Source organism: Entelurus aequoreus, linkage group LG08, assembly GCF_033978785.1.
Source record: "Entelurus aequoreus isolate RoL-2023_Sb linkage group LG08, RoL_Eaeq_v1.1, whole genome shotgun sequence".
NCBI lineage: Eukaryota > Metazoa > Chordata > Actinopteri > Syngnathiformes > Syngnathidae > Entelurus > Entelurus aequoreus.
This window is the reverse complement of record NC_084738.1, coordinates 20,734,299-20,753,903: the sequence shown is the minus strand read 5'-3', so window position 1 is coordinate 20,753,903 and position 19,605 is coordinate 20,734,299. Positions and strand designations below refer to the sequence as shown.

General features: G+C 37.0%; 2 protein-coding genes across 4 annotated transcripts in view; both read left to right on the top strand.

Moving 5' to 3' along the window:
* The first annotated feature begins 228 nt into the window (after positions 1-228).
* decr2 (2,4-dienoyl CoA reductase 2, peroxisomal) lies at positions 229-10,914 on the top strand. Of its 2 annotated transcripts, none has more exons than XM_062055904.1 (10): positions 229-376; positions 785-905; positions 985-1,053; positions 3,174-3,225; positions 3,300-3,435; positions 3,802-3,926; positions 9,978-10,071; positions 10,152-10,256; positions 10,332-10,584; positions 10,704-10,914. In XM_062055904.1, exons 2-9 carry the CDS (start codon positions 805-807, stop codon positions 10,550-10,552), a joined length of 903 nt encoding a protein of 300 aa, XP_061911888.1. In that variant the 5' UTR covers positions 229-376; positions 785-804; the 3' UTR covers positions 10,553-10,584; positions 10,704-10,914. The 2 variants fall into 2 exon arrangements, with proteins under 2 accessions (XP_061911888.1, XP_061911889.1); XM_062055905.1 differs by having other exon boundaries at positions 10,332-10,520; positions 10,704-10,913.
* A 2,224-nt stretch (positions 10,915-13,138) lies between these two features.
* Positions 13,139-19,605, top strand: part of rab11fip3 (RAB11 family interacting protein 3 (class II)) — a 54,914-nt gene continuing 48,447 nt past the window's right edge. Inside the window, exon 1 of one of the 2 annotated variants that reach the window (XM_062055898.1) lies at positions 13,139-15,840. In XM_062055898.1, the coding sequence (XP_061911882.1) occupies positions 14,500-15,840 (1,341 nt within the window). In that variant the 5' untranslated portion in view covers positions 13,139-14,499. The remainder of the gene's footprint in view (positions 15,841-19,605) is intronic. The other variant, XM_062055899.1, reaches the window with a different exon arrangement.

Below are 19,605 nucleotides of genomic sequence, written 5' to 3'. Positions count from 1 at the left end.
TATTATGTTTATTACCTGTAGGCATGCACATAATCCATTACTTTTCCAGTAGTTAAAACCCAAATGACACATCAATAAATGCAGATATACATATTCACTGACGTGGGATTCCTGCATAGTTGAATTCCAAATGGGTTTTTATAGATGAGCAACTTAAATTATTTTTGTGTCATTTAATGTTGAAACTAGACTTTATTGGACCATTTTCATTATTCAGACGGAAAAAACTCAATTTCCCATAACGCCTTGCGAACAGGACTAGGAAAACTAGCGTCCAAGGTCCAAGTAGTTCCCACTTAAGTAAGGGGCAAGGGGGCATATGAAGTAATTCCGACTTCGGCTGGTGACAACTTTGGAAATTCGTGCTTTGAAAAAGGTATTTTAAACGTTATTGACACGTTTGTTCGCCAGCAGGCGGTAACGCTCAACACAGGCTAAAGTTAGCTACATGTCACTTGCCTGGGCTCACTTCACCAAGATGCTAGCTTAAGTTTGCCTTTTAGCTTACATTTATGTTTCTTAGAAATAAAAATAACAGACTAAAATCCAATGTGCTAAATATTTTCACTCATGCAAGTAGTAGTGCAATTATCTTATATTTTAGCACGTTTCCATGACAATCCTGGTCTGTCTGGTGTTGTTTTAACATGAGAAAAATCTTAGTGACTATAATTATTTGGTTTAAAGCCATTGCTGACTTTGTACATATTTCTAAACATTTACCAGATTTACTTGTTAGATCATTTACTTGTGTTGGTTAATCCTGAATGCTATGTTCTTGCAGGCACTCTTATTTTGTTGAGTATGGCTGAGCTCCAAAGATCAGGTGATGTGCTACCTGAAGATGTTGGAACTGATGACTGCCTGACTTCATACACACACATCTACAGCCCCGACTTACTCAAGTAAGTGTTCCAGAACAAAGATGTGTCATTGTCATTAGTACAATTACTTGCATCTCACAATTTATGCCTGTGTTTCTAGAGATCAGGTTGCATTTATCACTGGTGGCGGATCAGGAATCGGACTCAGGATAGCTGAAATCTTCATGAGGTGCGAGAAATAGTATGTTTTATTTTCTCCTTGATGGAGAACTGCACTTTTTTTAACGTTTGCCTATCATTCTCAATCCGTATGTGAGATAAACACTTTGTTTTTAATTTTTTTTTTATGAAGTCTAACTTGTAAATAAACGTTAATGAAAGTCAGCTAACAATGAAGCCTATAAAGCACTCTAAAAAAACATCAAAAGACACATCAGGCTCATCCATAGTTACATGGTGTAACTATGGATGTGCCTGTTGCTGCATTAAATAATTATAAAATGTTGGAGGTCTTTTGATGTTTTTTTAGAGTGCTGTATAGACTTCATTGTTAGCTGACTTTCATTAACGTTTATTTACAAGTTAGACTTCATTGGAAAAAAAAAAGTGCTTATCTCAAATAAGGATTGTGAATGATAGGCAAAAGTTTAAAAATTAATCCGCCACTGTATGCTTAAAATGAAGAAAATATGTAAATATTACATGTAACTATGGATGTGCCTGTTGCTGCATTACATACTTATAAAACGTTGGAGGTCTTTGGATGTTTTTTTAGACTGATTTATAGGCTTCATTGTTAGCTGACTTTCATTAATGTTTATTTACAAGTTAGGCTTCATGAAAAAACCAAAATGTGTTTATCTCACATAAGGATTGTCAATGATAGGCAAAAGTTTAAAAATTAATACACCACTGAATGCTTAAAATGAAGAAAATATGTAAATATTACATGTAAGTTACATGTAGAAAATATGATACCAAATTAATTAAAAATAAATACGCCACTGTATGCTTAATATGTAATTATTATTTGTAAGTTACATGTAGTATTTACATATTTTCTTCATTTTAAGCATACAGTGGCATATTATTTTTTAAACGTTTGCCTATCATTCACAATCCTTATGAGATAAACAATTTATTTTTATTTTTATGAAGTCTAACTTGTAAATAAATGTTAATGAAAGTCAGCTAACAATGAAGCCTATAAATCACTCTAAAAAAACATCAAAACACCTCCAATGTTTTATAAGTATGTAATGCAGCAACAGGCACATCCATAGTTACATGTAATATTTACATATTTTCTTCATTTTAAGCATACAGTGGCGTATTAATTTTTAAACTTTTGCCTATCATTCACAATCCTTATTTGAGACAAGCACTTTTTAAAAACTTTTTTTTTAATGAAGTCTAACTTGTAAATAAACGTTAATGAAAGTCAGCTAACAATGAAGCATATAAAGCACTCTACAAAAACATCAAAACACCTCCAACGTTTTATAAGTATGTAATGCAGCAACAGGCACATCCATAGTTACATGTAATATTTACATATTTTCTTCATTTTAAGCATACAGTGGCGTATTCATTTTACAAACGTATCACGTTTGCTTTTTCCTTCAACAAAAACTACTACTACTTGCTACTAACTGGTAGCTAATTATGCCAGACTTCATGAGAAGACAACCAACATAATAAAATAATCACTTACTGTGCAATGTCTGCTCTCACTAAGATACCAACTGATGGGATGGTCACATATTGCCTTTTAGATAAGGATTTAATCATAATCCTCCGGAAGGGTTAAAAAAATGCTGTTGTCGCAAACTAGCGTGTGTCGTTCTCGCCATCTCCCGGGAAAAGTCGAATGTCACAGATGACCAATTTCTCAGTTTATGTCAACAACCTTTTTTTTATCCAGGAAAGAGGCATGATTTATAATTTAAAATTAACTTTCTCCAGCTAGCAGGCGATCATGAGCAGCAGGTCAGTATGTCAACACTGCAGCTGCACAAGCCAGTTAGCAGTTTTAGATCACGGCGCGGCTAAAAGAAGTTTGTTGTGTAAACGCTTACAATACCAATATTGCTAATACTTTAGTATTATTGGCTTTTTGGATGCATTTTTGGAGTGATTTAAAGGCTAAATGGATCACTGCCATTAGCACCATTGCTAGCCACCTAAAACGAGCCGATTATTACAAATTACAATGAAAAATAGATACATATGTGTTCTTGTCTCTCATAAGAATTATGAATGATAAGCAAATTTCCCCAAAAAGTGCACTTCCCCTTTAAAGATCTGCTTCTTAGGAAGATATAATAAGTTATATGTTCTTTCTTTCAGGCATGGCTGTGACACAGTAATCGCCAGCAGGAACATTGACAAGCTCAAAGAGGTGAAGGTTTTTTCGTGTATTTTTACCAAAACGTCAATATGTTCACCTCGGGTGATATTGAATGTCTTTTTCAGGCTGCTGAGAAGCTATCGGCCGTTTCGGGACGTCGTTGCCTCCCGTTGAGCTTGGACGTGAGGAAGCCTGAGAGCATTGCTGCAGCCGTGGATGAGACGCTGAAAGAAATGGGCCGTGTAGACATTCTCATTAACAGTAAGAATAGAAATGAAAAAAACGTGTATGGAATGATGTGCCTGAAGCAAAGGTCATGTGCCAAAGATTTTGTAGAATAATTATTAACTTTTCTGGTATCTTAAAACTCCAACGCCCTTCTCTGTAGCCTTTTATCTTATAGAATACATATCACCAATGCAAGGTCATTCGTGCTAGTCTGATGTATCACAAATTAAGATTGATTGATTGATTGAGACTTTTATTAGTAGATTGCACAGTACAGTACATATTCCGTACATTTGACCACTAAATGGTAACACCCGAATAAGTTTTTCAACTTGTTTAAGTCGGGGTCCACGTTAATCAATTCATGGTAGAGTATTTTCATTTTGTTGTATGTGACAGATGCTGCCGGAAACTTCCTCTGCCCAGCCTCTGCACTTTCCTTCAACGCATTCAAGACAGTTATGGAGATAGACACGTTGGGAACGTTCAACACAAGCAAAGTTGTGTACGAGAAGTGGTTCAAGGTACAGTAAGGCTCTGCTGCTTTAGATGTGCGCATCTTTAATGACCATAAGAGGGCGGTAGAAGTTAGATAGCATACAGAAAAAACTCTCAAGACATCCTTAAAGGAGTCTCATTATGCAAAACCAACATTTCTTACCTGTTGGTACCTGTTTTTGTGTATTTCCCCATAAGTCCCGAAAATGTAAAATGCAACCACGGAGGCATGGTGGAGATATTCATTAAACAATCTTGCCTTCTTCCAAACTTGCTCCAAACAGGCCGTTTAGATTTTAAAACTTTAGTGATGTATTTTGCCTTAGTTAGATCAGAGGATAACTCCATACATGGTAGCGGTTTACCCAAAGAGCTTAGCACGAATCCGCCATTTTTATCCAGTTGTAGTCAACAAGCTCCTTTCTCTCTTCTATTGTTCTGGGGCAAACTGGTTCGTACATGCACATGCATCCTAAAATCCTCTGCTGCTGCCATTACTAATGAAAAGTAGCTTATAGTTTCAAAATATTTATCATCAGACTATATGGAAGCGCTAAAAACTACAACAAGGCTGACGGGTTGGAGACTTAGTTGAAGGGGGCTTCACCTAGGGTAGGATTTCTGCACATAAATAAGTCTCTGATAAGATACAGTCAGAAAGCGACTTGAAGATGCTTTGTAAAACATAAACTATGCAAAATGTTCATCGAAGCACCACCCTTACATGTTATGTAGACAACAATAAGTGTTTTTAAATGTAGAAAAAAATTCACGCGGCTGCCGACAGGGAGCTAAGCTAAAGGTGCTGGAAGCATTATATACTGACTTCTTCCGGTTTCCAGCATTTTTTATTTTCTTTACCAGACAAGTACACAAAAAGCAGTACAATATAAAACACAAATACTTTTACCATACAATAAGCTAAACCAAATCAACAAATGGTCCATAAACAACACAAAAGACCAAAATAAAATAAACAAAAAATATATATCTTTCTCCAGCATTTAAAGGGTAAGTGCACTTATTTTTTTTTAATTTTGCCTTTCGTTCACAATCATTAAGACGACGGACGGATTTTTAAAAAATACATTCTAAATATTAAATAAAAGTCCGCTACAGCGGAGCCAATGGGAGGTCCTCTATTCCGCCCATAAAATCCAAAAAATAACCATTCAAAAAGTGCCAACAATACTCCATTTACATTTTGGGACTTGAATATTAACCAAGTATTAGTGATATTATTATTATAAGCGCTAATGCAGAAAAACTATTTATAGCGGTGACGTGATCACTACTGTCATCATCGAGTGGTCTGCTGTTTCCTCGCTTTCTTGCTCCTGGGAAGTTTATTCTAGATCATAAATCATGCATCTCACCTGGAAAGTAGATGGGTTGAGGACGTAATCTGACAAGTTGTTACACTTTGACTGACGGGAACGGCACGAAAAGACACTTTGTCCCCCTGCCCCCCACCCCGTTTCTTAGTGACTATTATGAGTCATTCTTCACCTAAATGGGAATAAATAAACATCCTAGCAGTCGGCATCCTAATGACAGCAGACCTTGTACAGCAAGTGATGTTTTATTATGTTTGTTGGCTCTCATAAAGTCTGCAGTGAGTAGTAATCAGTGATGGAAAAAAAAAAAAAGCAAACATCGTGATGCGTTTTTTAAAATTAATGTGCCGCGTTTGCTTACAATGATCAGAATTAGGGATGTCCGATTATATCGGACTGCCGATATTATCGGACGATAAATGCCTTAAAATGTCATATCGGAAATTATCGGTATAGGTTTTTAAATTATCGGTATTGGTTTCAAAAAGTAAAATGTATGACTTTTTAAAACGCCGCTGTGTACACGGACGTAGGGAGAAGTACAGAGCGCCAATAAACCTTATAGGCACTGCCTTTGCGTGGCGGACAAGTCACTTAATATCTGCGGCTTTTGACACACTCACAAGTGAATGCAAGGCATACTTGGTCAACAGCCATACAGGTCACTGAGGGTGGCCGTATAAACAACTTTAACACTGTTACAAATATGCACCACACTGTGAACCAATACCAAACAAGAATGACAAACACATTTCGGGAGAACATCCGCACCATAACACAACATAAACACAACAAAACAAATACCCAGAACCCCTTCCAGCACTAACTCTTCCGGGACGCTACAATATACACCCCCCGCTACCCCCTACCCCCCACCTCAACCCCGCCCCCCCTAACCCGGCCACCTCAACCTCCTAAAGCTCTCTCAGCGAGAGCATGTCCCAAATTCCAAGCTGCTGTTTTGAGGCATGTTAAAAAAAATAATGCACTTTGTGACTTAAATAATAAATATGGCAGTGCCATGTTGGCACTTTTTTCCATAACTTGAGTTGATTTATTTTGGAAAACCTTGTTACATTGTTTAATGCATCCAGCGGGGCAGCACAACAAAATTAGGCATAATAATGTGTTAATTCCACAACTGTATATATCGGTATCGGTTGATATCGGTATCGGTAATTAAGAGTTGGACAATATTGGAATATCAGATATCGGCAAAAAAGCCATTATCGGACATCTCTAATCAGAATACGTAAATATTAAATGTTATTATAAATGTGCCTGTTACTACATTACATATATTCTTACATCATGTACTGTATATAAAACCTTCATGGAGGTGTTATGATGTTTTTTAAGGGCTTTATAGGCATAATAGTCTCTATTGTATGCGGACTCTTGATCAAATTAATTTAATACTTAGAATGCATTAAAAAAATGACATCCATCATCATGTCTCTCATAATGATTGTGAACAATAGAAAAAGTGCAGTTTCCCTTTATACTACGTCCACCTAACACACACACACACACTAGGTAATAATAGCCATTTGGCCAAGCTTAGCTACCAGGGTTAGCTATTATTTGATGTGCAGCCTCTTGTAACTCTCTCTAGGACTTTGTTTTAATGTATGTACTAGAGATGCGCGGTTTGCGGACACACCCGCGGTGTCCGCGGGTAATCCGCGGGTCGGGCGGATGAATGACGAAAAAAATAGATTTTAAATAGATTCGGGCAGATGGCGGTTGAACCAATTCGGAAATATATATACATAGTAAATGTATAAAGAGAATCCTATGTGTCCCAGCAACAAGTGCCGCAAGTGAGCGCTCCTTCAGCGCAGCAGAGCGCATTTTAGAGGCCAGGCGTTCTCGCCTGAATCCTGGCACTGTAGATGCCATTTTATTCCTGCATCGTGCTAAAATAAAAAAGTAAGTAGACATACGGTTGGATATGTTAAACAAATTAGTCTACGTTACCTAGGCTATACCAAATAAGCCCATGTCTAACCTATATTGAGTTCAGTCAGCTGAATAATTGTGATGGTTACGTGTTGTTTGGGCGCACTACAATGCAAAGGAATTAAGGCAATTGCGTTGTTTATTGTGTTTTTTTTTCTATTGGAGATATACTACTGTGTGTTAATTATTTGGCCTCGCTTTCAAGTGAAGCGCATCTCCGATTGGCTACAATGTAAGGTCATTTAGCCTGCTTTGTTTGTCGCGACCGTCTATTTTCATTATAATTCAATTATTATTATTTATTTAATTTATTTTTGTTTAAATAGGGATGACATACATATGTTGTTGTATAATTTAAGTTTGTGCGCGTGATTGACAGCCTAAGGCTTATAGGCACATTTTTTTTTTTTTTTTTTATTTCAACTTAAAAACGTATGAGCCTATGCATACAACATAGGCTTTGTGTTTATCTTTATTTTCCTGCCTGTCGTTGACAATGGAGATTGTCTGATATTTTGTCATGGCTGCAGATCAATCAATAAAGGTTCATCTTTGTCGCAAAATTGTTCACTGTTTCACTGTGCACCCCGCCCTCGTCCCTATTTGAGCACTTTAACGTTAACAAGTTAATATTCATTGAAATAAATTCAGAACATTTTTTTTACCTAACGAAAATATAGGCCTTGTCTTTCTAAAACATTTTTTTAACTTCTTAAAAGCATCTTTCTGCTTGCTGCAACTGCGCACACAAAGTGTGAGGAACGCACTCCTGGCAACAATAGTCAACACTTTCTTAATGGAAATGACAATAATATTATAATAATGATAATTACCGCCCGGGTGGCGGGCGGTTGTGGTTTTGATAAAATGTTGGTTCGGGTGGATGGCGGGTGGATGACGACTTTCGTGATGCGGTTGCGGATGAAATAATTGCCTATCCGCGCATCTCTAGTACGTACATACACACACACTGTTGCGTGTACCGTATTTTTCGGACTATAAGTCCCAGTTTTTTTCATAGTTTGCGACTTATGCTCACGTGCGACTTATGTGTGAAATTATTAACACATTACCGTAAAATATCAAATAATATTATTTAGCTCATTCACGTAAGGGACTAGACGTAAAAGATTTTATCGGATTTAGCGATTAGGAGTGACAGATTGTTTGGTAAACGTATAGCATGTTCTACAGTATATGTTATAGTTATTTGAATGACTCTTACCATAATATGTTACGTTAACATACCAGGCACGTTCTCAGTTGGTTAGTAATGTGTCATATAACGTACACTTATTCAGCCTGTTGTTCACTATTCTTTATTTATTTTAAATTGCCTTTCAAATGTCTATTCTTGGTGTTGGGTTTTATCAAATAAATTTCCCCAAAAAATGCGACCTATACTCCAGTGCGACTTATATGTGTTTTTTTCCTTCTTTATTATGCATTTTCGGCCGGTGCGACTTATACTCCGAAAAATACGGTACTCCAAAAGTGTTCGTTTGTGTACTGAAGAAGTACAGGACATGTGTAATGAGATCCAGATATGGTGGGGGTTTTTCAGAAGGAAATACGAACAAATGACATAAGGAGGTATCTGGCTGCTCAGTCCAAAATGAGAAATACAGTCAATGTAATAATTATGTTGCACAAATTGATTTTACCTAGCTGATGCTGTTATTCCCTATACGGTATTAATTCCTGCAGTACCTTTATAATGACACTAGGTAACAGAAACCTTCTTTCCTCCCTCAATTACATGTCTGTCAGGCCTTCGGTATACATACTTTTGCTTACACTTGTCTGACAGTTCGGATTGTAAAAATTATCAAAGTATATTTTACTTTGGAGTTTCCACAAGGCTCTATTTTGCAAATATCTGCCTGAATATGAACTTTCAAATGTATGCTGGTGATGCCGATATCTTTACACCTGCCAAAGCACACAGGAAGCATCAAACATCCTCTCATCAGCCCTAATGAGTGTCCAGAATTGGCTCATTAAATCGTGTTTATTGCGAAAACATTCAACAACAAAAAAATCAATAAAGCTAAAGCAGTCCTAGTGTGTTCCTGGGGGATGTTGAACGTGATATTGTAGAGAAGTTCAAGTACCTTCGGGTCACACTGGACCCAACACTTTCTTTTAACAATCAAATCAAGCTCATTAGCAAAACTAATCAAGTTCAGTCTGCATCATGTTAAACCTGCCATTACAATCAACTGTGCTAAAATGTTTTACTCTCCATGATATGTTTACACATAGATTATTGCATCACAACCTGCTCATTCACTGGAAACACAATAGAAATGGCATTTTAAAAATAATTGACCAAAAGCCTGTGTTCGTCGATGTAACAGTTTGACAAAATATGAAATGCTTAATTTTTAAAATTGTTTTCATTTGAAAAATAGCTGTTTAATTTGTAAAATGCTCCATGGACGAGCCTCACTCCCACTTTCCACACTCATTAAACTGAGGACTGGGGGAGGTTTTAGCACCAGAGCCTCCTCCAGAGGACACCTTGACATCCAGACATTACAGAAAAACAACCTTTGGACAAACAGTCCTGTCATTTCTGGAACAGCCTATGAATACATTTCAGAGCATTTTGCATTTTGTGTTCCTGTTTTTTCTGTCTTGGGACCACAGATGTAAATAAGCAACTATGCTAAATCTTGCTCATACACAGTCTGTAAATCAGATTGTTCATTAATGAGCATTGTCCTGAATAAATAACTTTTTTTTAATTTTCTCTCCTCTTTTTTTGGTTTTCAGGATCACGGGGGCAGCATTGTCAACATCTCTGCAACACTTGGATACAAGGGCCAAGCGCTCCAGGTGCATGCTGGCTCTGCCAAGGCGGCAAATGGTAAGCTTGGTTTCCGAGTTGATTTTTACTGTCACTTATCTCAGGACCAAATCTTCCACCATGGGGATTCTCATTCCCAGATGCCATGACCAAGCACCTGGCTGTGGAGTGGGGACCCAGCGGGGTGCGAGTGAACGCCGTGGCCCCAGGTCCGATCTCTGGCACAGAGGGCTTCCGCAGACTGGGTAAAGAGTCTGCTAATGATGTATCTGAACGCAACAGCACAGTACAGTACACATAGTCCTTGTTTTTTAATCTAGGTGGCCCAAGAGGGGAGTCTGCTGGTCTGTTCCAGTCCATTCCTTTGCAGCGAGCAGGCAACAAGACAGAGATGGCCCACTGCACTCTTTTCTTAGCCAGCCGGGCGGCGTCCTACGTGACAGGAGCCATCCTGGTGGCGGACGGCGGATCGTGGCTGACCTCGGCTAACGACGTCTCCAAGCTGATGGGTATAGCCGCCTCTAAATCCGCTAAACTCTGAGCAGGGGCTCTCCTGTCCTCCTCCTGACCCAGGTGTGTAGGAGGAGGTGGAGCTTGTGAAGAGCTTGTTCAGGAAGAGAGCATGCATTGTTTTGGTTACATTTTTAAAACTGTACGCGAAAAGCCATTTATTGTTTTGTTTTTCTTTGCAGGTTATTGGTCGTCTGAAAAGAGAGACAAGTAAAGAAAACCATATAAAAATAATTGTAGTGCTGCATAGTAATACAATAAACCTGCCATACAGCTTTAGGACTTCATCAAAGAAATCATCTTTTCCATGTCATCATGCATTTCATGTACAGTAGTATTACATTCCATTTGCATTTTTTAGCCTGTTAATAAAACATTTTTATGATGATGTGTACAAATGTTGGGTTTTTATTTGTCTATCTACTATAATTCTTAGACCCAGCAGTGCATTTTTGTCTTCTGTTAGGAAAAAACATAATTGTAAATGCAAAACACTACAGGAATAAAACCTGTTGTTCCGTGGAGAGGACATCAGAGGTATGCTAGTAATGTGTGATTTGTTGGGGTTTGTCCAGCGTAATAGAACTGTCTTCTCAAAATGGCTACCATTCCAACACACATTTCATTGGCATGGGAGAAGGAAGTAAACCCATTCATCCAGTTATTCTGTTTCTAAAGGTAGAAATTGAGTGCTTTATAAGTAATGTGATTTTTGCAGGTGACATGCAGTATTTTTTTTTACAATACTAAAAGCAAGGTCTAGGTTTATTTATAAAGCACATTTAAAAACTGCAGCTGAAGCTGCCCAAAAAAACTGCTGTAAAAAGTTAGGTAAAATGACAAAGATTAAAGAAGAAAAGAAAAAACATCTTGAATGGCTTAAAATGGAATAACTTACAAAAGCAAAACTGAATTAACACAAAAAAACGTGTAGCTCAACTTAATTTTAAAACATAGTTCCATTGTTCTCTTAAGGGGACATAAAGACTTGCTAGTACAACTTTTTAAAAGAATTTTTTTTTTTTTTTTTACTGTAATTTAATTTAATTTTCTTCATTTTTTAAATGTGAATTCACATCTCTGTACTGTTGTGTTCTAACACACTTTCTCTTGTTTTTGATAGATATTAATCCTAAATCTCAAATATTATAATTTTGGATTTATATTTATCAAAAACTATAGAATATGGCTATATATATTTTTTCAATGTAGAAATACCATATAAATATTTTGTATTAATATTTATCAGAAACAATAGAATATGGGTGTGTATACACACAGATATATTTGAAATATAGAGGTACTATTTAAATATTTTGTACTAATTATTGAAAAAAATATGAGTATACAGTATATATTTTTTTAACTATATACATATTTTGTAGTGATATTTATCAGAAACAATAGAATATATATATAAATATGTATATATATATATTTGAAAAATATAAATATATAAATAATTTGTACTAATATTTATTAAAAAAAGAATGTGGGTATCCATCTTTTTGAATTATACAAGTGCTATATAAGTATTTTGTATTAATATTTATCAAAAACAATAGAACGAGGCTAAATATATTTTAGAAATATAAGAGTACTATATAAATATTTAGAATTGATATATGGACATATAATATATATGTGTGTGTGTGTGTGTATATACATATATAAATTGTTATATAATATTGTTTTTTATATATTTCATGTATATATACATACATCTATATATACTGTATATATGAACATATATATGATGTTTCATATACATACATAAAGATGTGTGTATATATATATATATATATATATATATATATATATATATATATATATATATATATATATATATACAACCATCCATTTTCTACCGCTTATTCCCTTCGGGGTCACGGGGGTCACTGGAGCCTATCTCAGCTACAATCGGATATATATATATATATATATATATATATATATATATATATATATATATATAAACAGTATCACATATGTATTTTAAACGATGGAATAATATTTTTCAAAAACATTAAGTTGTCTGTGAATATTTTTTATTTTACAAATATATCAATGGGTGGAATTCTGCTTAAAAAAAACAATAGAAGTGAGTTAAATCACAATCTACAGTATTAACACCGAGGGGCTCATAAATAAACATTTCTGACAAAAAACAAATGTGGCATATTTTCCCCGACAACATTTTATTTAATGTAAAAATAATAAGCAACTTGAATATGACAACAGAAGACTGTTTGAAAGTCCTAATACAGTTTGCACAACAAATAGAAGACAGTCAGTACCTATGCCCGCCATGTGAGGTCACTAAAGCACTTTTTTTCTCAATGCACATCTTCATCAGAGTTATAAATATTGTTTAAAAATGCTAAGAATAACGAATTGCAAACATGTATGTATGTATAAACACCAACATTTAATGACTATCACTGAGCAGAAACATTTTTAATTCGTGTCTTGGCAGAGATCACACAGAAGAGAAACTAACAAGTTGCAGTATGTTTTGTGACATTAGCAAGTTGTTTGGCTAAAAACACTGCAGGGTATTTTGTACGCGTGCGTGGAACGTCGGCGTGTGTGCGCTGCTGCAGGAGGAGGAGGAGGAGGGTGATGATGATGATGATGATGATGATGACAAGGAGGAGGGGAGAGATGGGACACGGCTGATGCTGATGCGAGAGCTCGTACGTGACTGTGGTCGACATTGGCAAACGATACAACTTCCCCTTTCCATCTTTTTAAATACTTGAAGTCGACAAGACTGTTTCTGCTCGACTGGTCCTTTTTTTTTTTTTTTTTTTTTTTTTTTTGGTAGGTGCGGAATGATCGCCGCGGCGTTCTGCTGGCCTTCTGGAGGGGCGGACACAGGTGGATTGTGGCTTGCCGCAAAACGACAGCTGTAGCCTCGATATCCCCTTGGACGTGCGAAGAAGCGAGGACCTCCGTGGCTACACCCCCGAATCCACGGACATCCACGCCGACGTTTTGGTCCTATGCGCCGGCACTTAGACGGGCGGACGGACGGCCTTGTTGGTGTTAGCGAGCTAATAAGCTAATTTGGCTAGCTAAGCTAGACGTTTCGCCTATGGACAGGGGAGCGGTGCGATGCTGGAAGGAGGAGTTTTAAATTCTTGTTGCGGGAATACTTTCCTTTAAACGCCAAATAGAGAGCATTATTACAATTTTAGATCAATCTTTTTTTCCTTTTTTTTTCTGTTCGAACGGTTTTTTGTTATTATTAGCGTGCCAGGCACCCACGACGAATAGTCCTAAGTAAGCTAATGTTTACACTTCTATCTTTATTTAATGAAGTGGTTTATTTCGCCGTCTTTCTGACTAAATGTTAAAGTATGTTTGTGCTGAATGACCCAAGAGTGGACTTGCCCTGCTTCAAGTGCGCCAACTATTTAAATATAGCTTAGAAGTATATCAATTGATTCGCTAACATGGTTACTAGAGGCGGTTGCCAAGCAATTAGCTTAAAAAATGCTTTACAGTGCGTGAAAAGTGAATTATATTTATATAGCACTTTTCTCTAGTGACTCAAAGCGTTTTTACATAGTGAAACCCAATATCTAAGTTACATTTAAACCAGTGTGAGGTGGGTAAAGTGTCTTGCCCGAGGACACAACGGCATTGATTGATTGATTGAAACTTTACTTTTACATATTCTGTACAATTGACCACTAAATGGTAACACCCGAATAAGTTTTTCAACTTGTTTAAGTCGGGGTTCATGTTAATCAATTCATGGTATTCATGGGCAGTGACTAGGATGGCGGAAGCAGGGATCAAACCTGGAACCCTCAAGTTGCTCTACCACCCGAGCTATACCGCCCCACAGTAAAGTCTTATTTTCCCTTCCTTTTTGAGCTGTAAATATACACAAATGCTATTTGAAATATGGCATTTTGGTTGCCGGACTGGATTTTGACGAGCACAGTGAGATAGGGTAGCCAAACGTAAATGGAACCTACAGTGCTGTCAAGCCCTTTGGGGCACGCACATCAAGCGTTCCCTCTTGGATTCCTCGCCCTGAATTCAGACAATGGAGCTGTCCTTTGTCCAAACAACACCGGTCAGACAGGTTTGCATTTTGGAGACCAGAACCTGACCTCCCAACAAGGCAACACGGAAAAGGCCTACCAGCAAGACACGCCGGTAGAGTTGGATCAACTCTTATACATTTCTGATTATCCCTGTGGAGATTTGTTTTTCGACGGCCGCCTTTCTCCTGAGTCACAAGTTCCTCTGCACAGAGGGGAGACGGAAAGAAACAAGGAACCAGATGAAGCCAGTGACTTCATGCTCTCGTGGCTTTTTTCTCCCAACTTCACTGATGGGAAAAAGTTTGCATTCGAGGAGGCCTCTTTTGGAGGCAGCGACGCCCTCAGGGGACAGACCGAGCTAATCATCAACAGTAGTGCGACCGTGTGTCCGCAGTCTAAATGGAATTCAGACACAAACCCAGGAGAGTCGCTTCTGTCCGTAGATCAGGTTTGCGCCACCTCAATGTCTTCATGTGCGTCACATGATGTCACTGAAGCGCCGTCACTGGAGGAGCACAGGGAGACTTTGTCACCTGAAACTGCAGACGAAGGTTTATTCCCAGATCAAGTGACGTCTCTGCCAGTAAAGTGTAGCTCAATGCTGCCAGAGCAACCTGACAGCAGCACACACCTGGCGTTCTTTCAGGGATCTGGGCTTTTGATGGATTTAGAGGATCCAGATCCTGACAGTGGACTCACCCATCAACCTGCTGGTCCTGTACAGTGGGATCTGTCAGAAGAGTCCCATGTGGAACATGCTGGACTATTCAGGACTATAGAGCAACAAGGAGAGGGTGACTCATCCTCTGTGATTTTGTCACCTGGGGATGCCTTCGTCCACGGCGACATCCGCTACGAGAGCTTCTCTGCGGAGAGTACGCCAAAGGATTTGATGGGTAACAAATGGAAAACTGAAGCAAATGAGACAACAGCGTTGGATTTGTGCTTAACCCCCGATGAGGGACTTTGGAACTTGAAGCCGAAAGAGGGAGTACACAATGACACCGCTCCTGAGGCGCTCATGGAGTTGGAAACTTCTACTGCGGAGACTGCATGGACTAGTGAGCCAAGTGTGGACACTGTTTCCCTCTCTAAGATGGTGGAAGATGACTCACTGCCAATGGTTTCAGCTGTGAACACAAGAGAGGAAGAAGCCTCGCCGCTGAAAACTGTATTTGACGCGTTAGACCAGGATGGAGATGGCTTTGTTCGCATTGAGGAGTTTATGGAGTTTGCTGCTGCGTATGGGGCCGATCAGGTAAGAGGCTGTCTTTTTTTTTATAAGCTAACATATTTCCAATGCTGGTAAAATGTTTGGTATTGATTATCTTTTGAGCCTTCAAAACTTCCTGTGAAAAGCCATCAAAGTAAAATACTGTACATACAGGTGATGTCACTTTGGTGATCAAAATGCAAATTGTTGGGAACGTTGCCTTCTCCAAATATAATATTTCACAAAAGTGAGTAGTTTAGTTTAGTTTACTCTATTATTATTTATTCGGTCAGTGGTCAACAAAATAAACAAACCGTTTTACATAAACAAACAGTTGTACATTCATAAATAGACAATGTTGAAGACCGAAAGGGTTTAGGCTGAAGCTGAACACTTATTGCGCCTAACCCTATAAACAATGTCAAATACAAGATGAGCTTCCTAAAAATATGAAATTTCCTTTACACAACATTTTATAAATACACCTTGTACACAACATAAACACTGTTCAATTATACACACAGTAAAGACAGAGTAGATCAATCAACATTATTAATTAACATACATTATTACAGAAATGAAACTCGGGTCTATTTTAGAGCAGTCATTATACAGTTTGTATGATAGTGTATATGTACGTATACTGTATGTGTATGTAAATGAGTCAATACACAGCCATAATTGTATAAATAGCTGGCAACACAAGTGAGTACCGAGGTAATTGTGTCTTGCCTACAGTGTTCTGGGGCTGCATGAGTGCTGCCGACACTGGGGTGCTGCTGTTTATTGAGGAAAACATGAATTCTGACATCCACACTGACATTCTGACGTTGGTCTGCTACGATTAATCGTTTAATTCGATTTATGTAGTGTTGCTTTAATTAATTGTTAAATTAGTGTAATAAACAAAAATGTATGCAGGTTATGGCAAGCAAAAAATAATTTATTTGAACTATTTTCCCTAAAATACGCATTGAGGTTATAAAGTGTGTTTTATGCAGTTACTCGATCAATCCAACAAACGACTCGATAGATTAAGTGATTACTAAAAAATACGCATTGAGGTTATAAAGTGTGTTTTATGCTTTTACTCGATCAATCCAACAAACGACTCGATAGATTAAGTGATTACTAAAAAAATTAGTGACTGCAGCCTTATTCTGAAGCTGAAGGTGATGGACTAATCCAGGGGTCACCAACGCGGTGCCCGCGGGCACCAGGTCGCCCGTAAGGACCAGATAAGTCGCCCGCGGGCCTGTTCTAAAAAAAAAAAAAAAATAAAAAATAAAAAATTAAATCTACATAGAAAAAACACAAGATACACTTTCAATCAGTGCATCAACCCAAACAACCTCCCCCATGCACACTCATCCACACCCACTCCCACAAAAGGGGTTATTTCTTTCTGCTGCCAATATTCTGGTTCCCACAACATAGACAACACATCTGCAAGGGACACAGTCCCTGAAGCACACATGATTGTATAGGCTGCTGGTCCACTAACATTTTCATTAATTACTATTTTTTATGTAATTATTTTTATATTGTTTTACTTTATTTTTTATCCAAGAAAATGTTTTTTATTTATTTATCTTATTTTATTTTATTTTTTAAAAAAGGGCCTTATCTTCAACAGACCAGGTTGTCAATGAAATTAGATTTGTTTAAAGGGTTTTTTAAACCAGGCCCAGTCCAGATAATGTCCAAGTCGGACTCAGCAAAACACACCTTCATTCATGTACACAGAAAAAAATTAGGGAACACAACAGATTGCATATAATTCATAAACAAAATTACATTTTCAAAATAAGCATTTATGTACAGTCCAGATTATGTCCAGGTCACTCAAATTAGGGAACACAACAACAGATATCATATAATCTATAAACATAATTATACTTTCAAAATAAGCCTTTGAGGACTTCTCATCTTTTTTTTAAATGTTTTTTGGCATCATTATCGTTTTCAACGAAAGTAATACTAAGTGAATATCTGTTTTTGGCCTTAAAAATAAACATTTTACCGAGTACTATAATTAAATTGACTAAATCATGATTGTCAATGAACTCTCCTAAAATAACAGAAACCACATTAAGCTTCATAAACAAACCAATCCTTAAACACATTTTTTCAACTTCCACCCAAAACAAAGACACAATATGACAATACCAAAACAAATGCAGGGTGGATTCAGGCTCCTGACAACAAAATCGGCAATCACCTGACTCTGTCATATTCCATAATTTTAACATTTTCCCTGTGGGTAAGAAGTTATCATTTTAATTTGAAAATAACGATTTTGCACTTCAATAGTGGTTTTATAGATTAGTTTGAATATGGCATCCCATGGCAACGGGCAGTCAAAAAAGTCCTCCCATTTTCCATTTGTGTTGATGAGGCAGCCTTCAAAGATTTCTTTATTAAATAAAAATTATATATTTTTTATTTTAGTTCCTTTTTGCCAACTAGAATTTCTTATTAGAGGTTTACAAACTAATAATTTAGTAGTTCCATAATTAATTATTTGTTTCCATCTTTTCCCAATTACTCCAGTTAGTTGATAAAATGAAAAGCTTGAGCAAGCATCACCATACATAGCTCTAAATTCATCATACTTCATAATTTTACCATTCTCATTGATAATATCATTGACAAAAATGATTCCTCTTTCAAACATATTTTTTCCAAAAGAAAGGCTTTCCATCTATTACAATATTAGAGTTCATCCATATTAACTGCTGCAAAATATTGTCTCTTTTTTCTGGCACATAAAATTGAAAACACCACTATGAGTGGATTGTTTCCTTTATGCATGTTTCCCAGCAGACTCTCTGGGAGGGGATCACTTGTAAAAAAGGATACAATTTATTTTGATACAGTACATGTTTTTTGTCCAACAGGACATTTGTGTACCACTCAATGTTTAAATACATCTTTGGAACAATTGATGCTTTTAAAGACAGACACATAGCTTCAAGGTTGAGAAGTTTCAGGCCCCCATATTCATACTCTTTGTACAAAACCTTTCTTTTAATCTTTTCTGGTTTGCCGTTCCAGACAAAATCGAAGACCCTCCGCTCATAAATCTTAAAAAAGTTTTGTGATGGAGCTGGTAATGACAAAAAACAAATAAATAAATTGAGGAATAATTAACGAGTTGGCAATAGACATTTTACCATACAAGGTTAGGGATTTCCCTTTCCATAATTGCATAATTTTGTCCAGCTTTCTTAGTCGATTATCATAATTTACTGAGCCTAGATCTTCCAGATTTTCTGGGACAACAACACCAAGTATGTTAACTGGTCCATCTGTCCGCAAAACAGGCACTTTGCATTTCTTTCGAAAGGACGTTCCCTTTACATTTCCGATCCTTAACATTTTACATTTATCATAATTAAGCTTAAGGCCAGATTGCTGTGAAAATATGTCCAAAAGATTAAGAAGGTTCCGCAAACAATGAGGAAAAATCTTATCTTTGTGAATCAGCCTTTTCTGACATGAACTTCATCAAGAACAAACACAGAACACGCCTCACTGATGCACATCTGCAAGACTCACTCAGAGTTGCAGTGTCAAGTTACACACCAGAGTACAACACACTAGTTAACAGCATGCAATGCCAGGCTTCCCACTAACTGACAAAGAAACAGATAACAGATTTGGTGTCCAGTTCGAAGTGTGACATGATTTAAAAATTTGAGAGTTTACTTTTGTATTTTACATGAGTTATTATTTGTACAAACATGGTGCAAAGTAATTCATGATTTGTTAAAAAATGTTAGTGGCTAGCTAGTTAAAATGGGATAT